This window comes from Myotis daubentonii, chromosome X, assembly GCF_963259705.1.
Source record: "Myotis daubentonii chromosome X, mMyoDau2.1, whole genome shotgun sequence".
Taxonomy (NCBI): Eukaryota; Metazoa; Chordata; class Mammalia; order Chiroptera; family Vespertilionidae; genus Myotis; species Myotis daubentonii.
In genome coordinates, this window is record NC_081861.1 from 41,172,212 (window position 1) to 41,184,350 (window position 12,139).

At 37.5% G+C, this 12,139-nt stretch overlaps 1 protein-coding gene across 3 annotated transcripts in view; it reads right to left on the reverse strand.

Annotated features, from left to right (window-relative positions):
- DOCK11 (dedicator of cytokinesis 11) overlaps positions 1-12,139 on the reverse strand; it is a 191,150-nt gene that overhangs the window by 33,565 nt on the left and 145,446 nt on the right. For all 3 annotated transcript variants that reach the window (XM_059679693.1, XM_059679694.1, XM_059679692.1), the window contains 4 exons: positions 7,850-8,032; positions 4,573-4,686; positions 516-731; positions 369-426 (listed from right to left, as the gene is read on the reverse strand). In XM_059679693.1, coding sequence (XP_059535676.1) covers positions 369-426; positions 516-731; positions 4,573-4,686; positions 7,850-8,032 — 571 coding nt within the window. The remainder of the gene's footprint in view (positions 1-368; positions 427-515; positions 732-4,572; positions 4,687-7,849; positions 8,033-12,139) is intronic.

Genomic DNA, 12,139 nt, shown 5'->3' on the forward strand with positions numbered 1-12,139 from the left:
TGGAGATTAAATCTGTGGGCAGTTGTTGGTGAACTTGAGGCAGATGAGGGGAAAATACGTGAATGGTATTATCCAGAGCTTCTCATGAGCCTTACGAAGAATTTAATCTGTGGCAGACTTCCAGGGAGACAGTGTTGGAAAATAAACACTGAATATCAGGCTATTTAACTCTTAATCAAAGCAGAAGGCAAAATGGACAATCCAGTTTTGTTTTTTTAAAGAACAACTTCTGTTAAACACTGAATGAGGCTAAAGGTGAACATTTTTTCAGAGCTCAATTATATCACATTCACAGCTGCAAGCTACAAGGATAAAAACTATTGCACTAACTGAAATTCTCCCTATCTCTAATAACAGAAATATCTTACTTTTTCGATGAAGAAACTCTGCAACCAAAGCTGCTACATGGACATAACACATTGCTGCCTGAAAAAAGGATGACAAAGAAAGAGCTGTTAGAATGTGCTCCAGGGATTTGGCAAGGCTGTGTTTAAAACAAAGCCTTAAGTAGTTACCTCTGAAAAATCTCCATTTTTTACATGAATCTTGGCCATGCTATCAAGCCAGGTTTTCCTGAGCTCTGGGGTGCTTGCATAGGACTTGGCTAAGCTATACTGGAGATCAATTAGCATTTCAGGGTCTTTTTCATGCTCTTTCATTTGAGCAGTGGCCATAAGAACGGTACGAATTCTCTTGGTCAAATCTTTGACTTCTGTGGGAAAAGCAGTTGCCTAATTTAAAAACAAAAAACACATGTTCATTAATATTACTGATGTGCTCTAAACCTCAGCATTCAATCCTAGGAATAACATATGATTTTTTTAAAAAATTGATTTTAGAGAAAGGAGAAGGGAGAGGGAGGGGGAGGGGGAGGAGAAGAGAGAGAGGGAGGGGGAGAGAGAAACATTGATGTGAGAGTGAAACATCGATCAATTGCCTCCTGCAGGCATCCTGACCAGGGATCAAACACACAACCTGGATATGTGACCTGACTGGGAATTGAACCCACAACATTTTGGTGCACTTCAACCAACTGAACCATACCAGTCAGGGCAACATACAATTTTTTAATCCTTGTTACAGTTCTGGGTATTTGGTTCTTGGCATGGGACGTGTCTAAAGAACTTTAAATTAATTCTTTTTAAAATATCCAATTAGCTCAGGCTTCAAAGGCTCTAAACTTGATGGCAGTATATTCACAATACCTAAAAGCATGGACACTGGAGTCAGGCTACCAAGCCTTGAACCCTAGCTCCTCCACTGAATTCTACAGCCATAAGAGTAATCTACAATCACTGTATTGTGTAGTTTTAGTTACAACAGTAACTAAAAATGTTTTGTTTTCTTCTTCTCCCTTATTTTATTTTTTTCATCACCATTTATCACCTCTATGCCCTCTTCCACCTCCACCAATCCCCTCCCCTGCAATCATCACACTATTATCCAGATCCATGAGTTCTCTCTTTTTTTCTTTTTGTTCAACCCTCCACCACCACCCCTAACACCTCCACACACACCAGAGTTGTCTGCCTGCTCTCTATCTATGAGTCTGTCTCTATTTTGCTTGGTAGGACAATAACTAAAAATTGACAGTATACTTTGTATTGGGCAGTGGTCTAGGCATTCTTACAACAATCCTGTGAGCTAAGGACTATCATAACTCATTTACCAACATAAAACTGAGGCACAAAGCAGTTAAGTAGCTTGGTTAAAATATTATAGTTGGTAAGTGGTAGAGACAAGATTTACACCCAGGTAGTTTGGCTCCAGAGCTAGTGACCTTAGCCCACTCTTCCATACTGATAAGCATACCCATCCCATCCACCAACTACTACATGCATATACTAAGGGGAAAAAATACTACAAAGTGTCCACTTATACAAATTAGAGCTTATGAATCATAGAGAACTCTAAAGAGATTAAAGAGATAATTAACCTCTCTCAAAGTGTTGTTTTGATCCCCCAAAACCAGTAAGTCACAGTTTCCTCTTTATTATGGCCATTAAAATAGTCCTATCACTTTCTCTTAACCCCACTGAAGTAATCACAATTATCTGTATGATTAAAGATATAGGGGTTAGGGAGCTTTCCAGTGTGAATATAACCCAAAGTGGAGGAAATAGTTTTTAAAAGTGCCTTCTTTATCCCTTTAAAGTAATACTTATATACATAAAGTACCTTCTTATTCATTAAGAGAGATTCCATTTACTGGAGCAAGGCACTCCCTGTTCTAACAGGGTTTATTGGTAGTGAATGACCAATAAACTAAGTGACTGACTAATAAAACTAAGTCATTTAAGAAATGAGTTAATGCAAAAGATTTCCTATCAAGGAAAGCCAAAACACACCCCTATGACTGTGAAAAAGTTGCTCTTCTAACTTTTATATAACATGGAATTAAGGATGGTAACAACTCTTAGAGTATGAATAAAAGATCCTAAATGACAGAAGCCATTTCTGTGTTCATATACTTATCTCCTGGGGAACCAGTAGAACTGGCTGGAAAGCAAACTTTCCCAGCCTGACAGTGTTTTGTTTTGTTGGGTTTTTTTTCCTTTTCTTCAATCTAAGCAATGTTCCTGTGGGAATATTTTTTGCTACATAGAGCTACATGTCCCAAACATCAAGGACACTACGACTGTGAGCTTTATTTTTTTTTCAGATTTTAAACAATATTGTCCAATTATGTTGGAAGATGACCTTTCCCAAGAATGGAGATGATTCCTCTGGGAGGAAAATTTCTTTATTGGCAAAGGATTTCTCTTTCCTTGTACACATATAGTACTAAAGATCAGAACCTGCTTTCTGTGCAACTAATGAATTTTGACAATGGTATAGGTTTTAAGCAAATAGGTAAGAAAGAGGAATGGAGTTCAGGGTCTTTGGGAGTGCCAATAAGTATCTATGGCAAACCTGACAAACTAATTTGAAAGAATATATGCACCCTTATGCTCATAGCAGCATTATTTACAACAGCCAAGATTTGGAAGCAGCCCAAGTGGCCATCGGTAGATGAGTGGATAAAAAAGCTGTTGTACTTTTACACAATGGAATACCATTCAGTCATAAAAAAAGAAAGAAAGCTTACCTTTTGCAACAGCATGGATGATCCTGAAGAGTATTATGCTAAGTGAAATAAGCCAGTCAGACAAATACAAGTGCCATATGATTTCCCTTATATGTGAAATCTAATGAATAAAATAAACTAACACAGTAGAGACAGACTCATGGATACAGAGAACAGACTGACAGCTGTCAGAGGGGAGGGGTTTGGGGGCTGGGTGAGAAGGGTGAAGGGATTAAACAAAGAAAAAAAAGGAAAGACTCATGTACATAGAAAACATTACAGTGACTGCCAGGGGGAAGGGGGCTGTGGGAGAGGTAGAAGATGGAAAATGGGAGATAAATGGTGATGAAAAGAGACTTGACTTGGGGTGATAAACACACAATACAATATACAGTTATGTTGTAGAATTATATACCTGAAACTTGTATAATTTTATTAACCAATACCACCCCAATAAATTCAATTTAAAAAAGGAAAAAAATTATCTATGGCAAGCCACAGTTAACAGATGATTCTTAAAACTCATCAGATAATAAATCTCTTCTGTGCCGTTCCTCATCTGTTAACAATGGATCAGGCGGCTGTTAACTGCTCTAAGAAGTGAGATTTTGTGAAATTTAAAACTCAGTGCTTAATTAATCAATATGGGAAATAGTTAACAACTGTTAAGAAAGAAAGGATCCATTTATATTCAGAGCAAGTTTAGAAATCAAACTCAGAAAAAAATTCCAATCCTACTAGCCATAACAACTGTGCATACACAGTATAGTCAATCATCCACTCATTCAACTAACATTGATTATTTGCTATGTACCAGGCAGTTTTCTAAGTGCTAGAGATACAGTGGTGTACAAGGCAAAGCCTGGAATCATGAAGCTTACATTCTCTATACTCTATTTTTTTTAAAATATATTTTTATTGATTTCAGAGAGGAAGGGAGAGGGAGAGAGAGATAGAAGCATCAATGATGAGAGCAAATCATTGATTGGCTGCCTCCTGCATGCCCCCTACTGGGGACTGAGCCTGCAACCTAGGCATGTGCCCTTGACCGGAATTGAACCCGGGACCCTTCAGCCCGCAGGTCAATGCTCTATCCAGTGAGCCAAACTGGCTAGGACTATACACTATTTTACTAAAGTCATGAACCTGCCCTAGCCAGTTTTCTCAGTGGTTAGAGCGTTGGCCCAACTGAAGGGTCACAGGTTCAATTCTGATCAAGGTCACATGCCTCTGTTGCAGGCTCAATCCTAGGCCCCAGTCGGGGCATAGGCAGAAGACAACCAATCTATGTGTCTCTCTCACATTGATGTTTCTCTCTCTCTATATCTCCCCCTCCCTTCCACTCTCTCTGGAAATCAATGAAAAAAATATCCTCAGGTGATGATTAACAACAACAACAACAACAACAAAGTAAGTCATGGACGCAATAACAGTTTAAATCTAGGAGTGTAAATTTTTCTGACAGTGAAGGTGCTTCTAATTTATTACGTGAAGTGAGAACATACCTTCATAGGTCTGTCACTGTTAGCAAAATTATTGATAATGAATAAAGACTCCTGAAATCTTGATCCTCCGCTTAGTGCTACATCAGCTATCAGCTGACTTACAGCAATTATTATCTGTGGGAAAAAGCAAATATTGTTTTTCAATTGTCTTTTTAACAAATGCTATTTATTTTCATCATTGTATAAGCCCATAAGCATTCATATGAAATGTTCTTTTAAAGATTCTACACAGTTCCACCATAATCTACTTTCTTCAGACATGAGAAATTTAAATTCTTTTATGGAAATAGCAACTTCAAAGGCCCCAATTTCAAATATTATTGGGACTTTTCTTGGTTAGATGTGAAATTTTTTTCTAAGCTCATGGTACAGCTAGATCCAAAACTGTTTCATAATAGTGAACTGAAACTACGGTGGGTCAGGTCTCCATTTTGAACATGCTTGCTAGGTAGCAGCTATGGCAAAGTTGGGAATAAATGACATTTTCTTCTATGGTTTCTCATTCCTTTTCACTGGTCTATTTTAGTGTCCTGAACTTCCAATTCCAGCAACTCAGTTCCCTTCTTTGTTTCTTTTCTTTTGTTTCTTTTTTCTTTTTCCCCCCTTCTTTGTTTCTGACTAGCACCAACCTAGTTAAGACAACCCTACATGTAATGCCTTTGATGGTGCTTTATAATCTCTGAGGATCCCTTTGAGGAATGCCTAAATGATTCATGGTAAGGCGTTAATGGCTGGATGCTTTACCTCTGGTCTTGGGAAGCAGGAGCTATGATTGCAGGCTCTATCAAACTGCTTCAGATGCAAATCTTGACTTTATCAATTATTCCCTGTGGGGCTTTAGAAAATCTATTTAACCCTTCCATTCCTCACTTTCCTTAATTGTAATAAGGTTATGAAATGTTCTGAGGATTAAAGAGATCATAATCATAATACTAGGTAACTCTTTTTTGAGCACTTACTATGTGCCAAACATGGTTGCAAGTCTTCATACTTACTAATTAATTTACATTTGAATAATGGACTTGAGAGAAATAATGGTTTGACCCAGAAGAACATACCCTAATGGGGAATTTCAGGCATACTGGCACACTAATTGCAGAAATGTTTTGGGGAAAGATGGTATTCAAATGATACCTCATATAAAGGTGAATTATAAAGGCCCTTATTATATAACCCTGCCCCTAGTATCCAAAAGTAACTACTAGTATTTAGTAGATTTTTACAGAAAGAACACACTTCCATCGGATTTCCACGTTACTGATAACATTTCTAAAAACCTGATAGGCTGTTTCCCCATTTATAACCCATTTCCAAAAAACAACTGCAATGGGACACACCATGGCAGTGAAGATATAAATATAACCAAAGGTTTCCCATACTACAAAGAGGTCTACTAAGCTAAGAAGTCCTAATTGTGTTTTAGTTCAAAGCAGTTTCATTAAATAAGCAGAAAAAATATGGAGATGTTGAATAACAACTACCATGTACCGAGTGTCTATTACATGCCAGTCATTGTGCCTGGCACTACACACACTTTATTTTTATCCCTCATGACAGCCCTGCAAGGTGAAATATATTTGGCCTCACTTTACAGATAAGGCAAATAGTTAAGATAGATTGATACACCTGTCTAGGGTCACATAGTAAGTAGCTGAGCTACAATTAAGCCCAGGTAGGTCTAATTCCAAAGTTCATTCTTTTCACTACACCTTGAGACTTCTCTCATGTTTCACTTACTGGTCATACTGAAAAGTGAAACACACAAACTGTATTATTACCTACTACAGAATATTTAATGAGTGTTTTGTTTGTTATTTAAGCATCTCATTTAATCCTCACAACAATCGTATGAGGCGGGCACAAATATTTACCACTATTTTACATATGAAGAAACTGAGGCACGGACACACTAAGGAAGTTTCTCAAGGTCATACAATGTGTGTTGGTCCTGGAACCTGAACTAGAGTCTAGCTCATAACACCTATGTTCTAGAATAGCACTTTCCAATAGAAATATAATGTGACCCATGCATGTAATTTTAAATTGTCTAGTAGCTGCATTAAAAAGTAAAAAGAGCCTGACTGGTGTGGCTCAGCTGGTTGAGCGTCATTCCATGCACCAAGAGGTCGCAGGTTTGATTCCCCATCAGGGCACATGCCTGGGTTGTGGGCTCATCCCCAGTAGAGGGCATGCAGGAGGCAGACAATCCATGTATCTCTCTCATGGATGTTTTGATCTCTCCCTCCCTCTCCCTGTCTCTCTCTCTCTAAAAAAAAAAAAAAAATCAATTAAAAAAGTAAAAAGACACAGGTGAATTTAAATAGTTTACTTAACCCAATATATCCAAAATACCATTTCGACATATTGTAAATATAAAACAATTGAGACATTTTACTCTTTTTGGTATTTAATCTTCAAAAGCCAAATTTAGGGCACATATCAATTCAGACTAGTTACATTTCAAGTGCTAAATGGTCACATGTGGCTAACAGCTATTGTATTGGACTGGGTAGCTCTAGATCTTGATCTAGGGCAGTGGATCCCAACCTTTTTCTGGCCACACCCCACCTAAGCATCTCTAAAATCCTGATGCCCCCCATGACATATAATTTTTATTATTCAAAAAGTGAATTCCTATTCACATGGAGGAAGCCTAAAAGGCCATTAACTTGGTCTAAACAAGCTGCCAAAGAACATGGCATCCATGAAAGAGAAATAAAAGAAGGAAAGGACAGTTGAAGTACTGAGGAAGAAATCACTAAGAAATTGCTAAAAAATATAAAGTGATATGAAAAATTAGCAGATAAAGTTTCAAAACATATAATAGAGAACTGAAACGTATAAATATGTCACAATATATATTTCTATACTGGATATGAGGCCCCTAGAACCATAAGAAAAGCAAAAAATTCACTGTTAATAACTCATTCTCAAATTGCCCCCCTTAAAAATCAAATTGCTCCCCTGTGGAGTGGTGCCCCACACCGGGAACCACTGATCTAGAGCAGGGGTGGGCAAACTTTTTGACTCGAGGGCCACAATGGGTTCTTAAACTGGACCGGAGGGCCGGAACAAAAGCATGGATGGAGTGTTTGTGTGAACTAATATAAATTCAAAGTAAACATCATTACATAAAAGGGTATGGTCTTTTTCTTTTTCTTTTTTAGTTTTATTCATTTCAAACGGGCCGGATCCGGCCCGCGGGCCGTAGTTTGCCCACGGCTGATCTAGAGGCTAAAGACTGAATTGAAGAAGAGGAGCTTTGATTTTCACTGACCTGCAGATGTGTTCTCAGAAAGGTCTTCCTTTTGGTATATTCAAAGTTGTTTCTCATCAGAAGATACAGAAGTGCAGATGCTTCATTCCTGGTTGAGCTAATCTTCGAGGTGCAGCACTTTAAAACCTCATAGCAAAATGCAGCACACATGTTTACCCTTCCTTTGAAAAAGGCTGAGGGGAACTAAAGAACAAAACATAAATAAGTATCTGAAAACCCAATCATAAAAATCAATCAACTATCAAATACCAACTATATTCCCACTTAAATCTATGCTAGGTGTCTTGAAGATACATAATGAACTTAAGATTAGGGCTCTGCTCTGGAAAACATGAACTAGTTAAACACACAACGGCCAGCATGTGTCAATGACAAAACAACTCAAGTCAGTACACAAGTCACTACAAAAATGTGAGGTGCTAACAATAAATGGTACAGATTGAGAAGAGCTCATTATGATCTGGAAAAAAATGTTATGTAGGTTCTTGATAATATGCATTAAATTAATGAATGACTGAAATGATGAATGATTGATGGGTCTCGATCTGACCCTTAAAAATGGGAAGGACAATCTGCATTACTTACTCTTCTGCTTTATATTTAAACAGTTCTTTAAGTTATGAACTTCCAAATACTGAGAAAATTATAGTGGGAATCTATTGAGCAAGTAAAATTGACCTTTTAACAAAACGGGGTATAGATGAAGTGTAGATGCACAAACATATATGTGTCCTTTACTCATGAACAGTGTTAAGATAAATTTTGTGCCTGGCCAGTGTTGCTCAGGGGTTGAGTGTCAACACATGAACCAAGAGGTCCCCAGTCGGGCACATGCCAGGGTTGCAGGCTCCATCGCCAGTAGGTGGCGTGCAGGCGGCAGCTAATTGGTGATTCTCATTGATGTTTCTCTCTATCCCTCTCCCTTCCCCTCTCTCTAAAATCAATTAAAAAAAACATAAGATATATTTTTGCATAGGGAAATTAGTCAACATTATCATAACAACTTTGGTGACAGATGGTTAAGAGACTTATTGTGGTGATCACATCTGAGGAATGTGTCAAATCACTATGCTGAAAATAATATAATATTGTATGTCAACTATACTTTAAAAAAATATATATTGGCATAGAGAGTACAAAAGTGGCTGTCTAAACCAGTGATGACGAACCCTTTGTGCTCGGCGTGTCGGCATTTTGAAAAACCCTAACTTAACTCTGGTGCCGTGTCACATATAGAATTTTTTTGATATTTGCAACCATAGTAAAACAAAGACTTATATTTTTGATATTTATTTTATATATTTAAATGCCATTTAACAAAGAAAAATCAACCAAAAAAATGAGTTCGCGTGTCACCTCTGACACGCGTGTCATAGGTTCGCCATCACGGGTCTAAACAGTCAAGTGGCTGTTACTTTGAGAATGTAGTCAGTCTGCTTTGTGGAAGATAAAATATACATATAACATAGGCTTGTTATAATCTCTAATGCTTACATGTCTAGGCAAGCAAGGAGTAAGCTGCTGCAGGGTACACGATCGATGTTTTTCAGGGAATATGAAGCTAGAGGGCCAACCTTTTCAAAATAACTTCTTGGGAATCTTGAATTTAAAACCATGTTGTAGGAATCAACCTTCTTTTTATCACATTAAGACCAAGTGTAATGCTATGCAGATATGAATGTTTAATAAATGTTTTCTGATTGGCTGCCCGGAAATCTCATCAACAGGTTCACCAGATGAAAACAAACCTTGCTGGACAAGATATTCTAGTATGAAAATGAAAATAAAGGTGTATGGGAGGGCATAGCTGTAATGTAGTTAATTTACTATATTAACTCTTCTACCCACGTCACTTCTGAGTGGGCAAATGGCCAGAATCAATGGTGACTTCATAACTGTCAATTCCAATGGGCTTCCCTTCCCCCTTATTAGGACACTCTGTATCTCTTAATAATGTTGACACTGTTTTCTCTTTTGGCTTCCACAATAGCCTTCTTTCTTCCTACTTCTGTGACTGCTTCCTTTCATCTCTTCTACACATTTCTCTTCTAACCCCTTCCATGTTGTTTTTCTCCAATGTACTAATTTTGACCTATTTTTTGGTTCTTCCTCTATATACACTCCAGGAGAAATTAAATCATTCCCATGGCTTCAACTACACTCATGCTGATGATCTTCCTAGTTCACTATGCTCCAGCTAAACTGGACCTTTCAGTCTCCAGAATTTCAAGCTCTTTCCCAACTCTGGGCCTTTGCATATGCATGTCCTTCTCCCTAGAGCAGCGGCTCTCAACCTGTGGGTCACCAACCTGTGGGTCACGACCCCTTTGGGGGTCGAACAACCCTTTCACAGGGGTCGCCTAAGACCATCGGAAAACACATATATAATTACATATTGTTTTTGTGATTAATCACTATGCTTTAATTATGTTCAATTTGTAACAATGAAAGTACATCCTGCATATCAGATATTTACATTACAATTCATAACAGTAGCAAAATTACAGTTATGAAGTAGCAACAAAAATAATTTTATGGTTGGGGGTCACCACAACATGAGGAACTGTATTAAAGGGTCGTGGCATTAGGAAGGTTGAGAACCACTGGGTTAGGGCAAATAAACTATTTTTTAATCTCTTTCCCTCAGTTTCTTATAAGATGCTTATAGTGAACGCAGTTTTCCATTTATTTCTTTATTCACAAATTGTATTAAATAGCAATTTTAAAAAAACCTTCAAATCCACCTAATCTCTATATCAATTAAATGCAATAAGTAGTGATGACAAAAAAGCTTTCCATGCTTAGTTATCTTTTTTTTTTTTTTTAGTTATCTTATTATACAAATCAATTAATTGAATTTGTTTATCTTGTTAAAGTTACACATACCAGAGAGGAAGGCCTGAACTGTGCCTTTCCATAATTTTAACTCCATTTTGGTTTATGATGCTTTTTATTACATTTAAAAGCTATCAGAAGCAGACCAGAAATAAATCTTTGCTATCTGTTTCAGTCATATTTATTCCTAAAAGTCTAGCCTGAGGTTTCTTTAAAAATGAGGTAAAGCCTGAAAATTTATAGCCAACAGATGCCATTAGCATTGAAAGGAAGGGCTCATTCATTTGACCCCATACTGAGTCTCTCTCTCCCTCCCTCCTTACTCCCTTCCACCCTCTCTAAAAAGTCAATGGGAAAAATATCCTCAGGTGAGGATTTTTTTAAAAAGGATATTAACACCCTGTTAATTTAAAAATGCTTTTAGCCAAGATTTTCTTATAATTACATTAACAGGCTATTTTTTTTTTGTCATTAATTCACTGTTGTTTTTTGTTTTGTTTTGTTTTTTGTTAACCCTCACCAGAGGATATTTTTTCCATTGATTTTTAGAGAGAGAGAGAGAGAGAGAGAGAGAGAGAGAGAGAGAAACCATAGATGTGAGAGAGACACATCAATTGATTGCCTCCCATACACACCCAGACCAGGCCAGGGATCAAAATGGCGACCCAGGTACGTGCCCTTGATCAGGAATCAAACCCGCAACCCTTCAGCCCGAGGGCAGATGCGCTAACCACTGAGCACACTGGCCAGGGCAATCCACTGTTATTTTTAACAAATTTTAGTGAGTAGGCCATACATTGGAAAAAAACACTAGTAATTTACCGACATAAATATAACATATTTACAACTATAGTCTGTCAGGGGTCCTCACTACGGCCCGCAGGCCACATGCAAATACAAATATTGTATTTGTTCCCGTTTTGTTTTTTTACTTCAAAATAAGATATGTGCAGTGTGCATAGGAATTTGTTCATAGTTTTTTTTTAAACTATAGTCCGGCCCTCCAACGGTCTGAGGGACAGTGAACTGGCTCCCTGTTTAAAAAGTTTGAGGACCCCTGGTCTATGTATTTAAATCCAGGAGTCACACTGCTCGTAAACAATGTTCAGTAAGTGATCAGCATGTGATCACACCACTTGGCACATGGTAAATGGTTCTGTTGTAGAATGGCGTGGCTTTCTGCAGCAGTATTGCCGGCAGATGTTCCCACTTTCCCTAAGCCATGCCCCAGCCATGTTTACTCAAGGTGACTGGTGAATGCATGCATTTACTAGACCTATTCAGTATAAATTTAAAATTACAGTAATACATATAGAAAACTTTTCTGTGAAATTAAAACTTTTCATACATACTTAATTTTAATTACACAGATGTGTCTACTTAAGTAAAAACAGGTAAACTAATTTATCAAATTTTTAACATATGCATTCAGAAAACCTACTTTATTACATGACA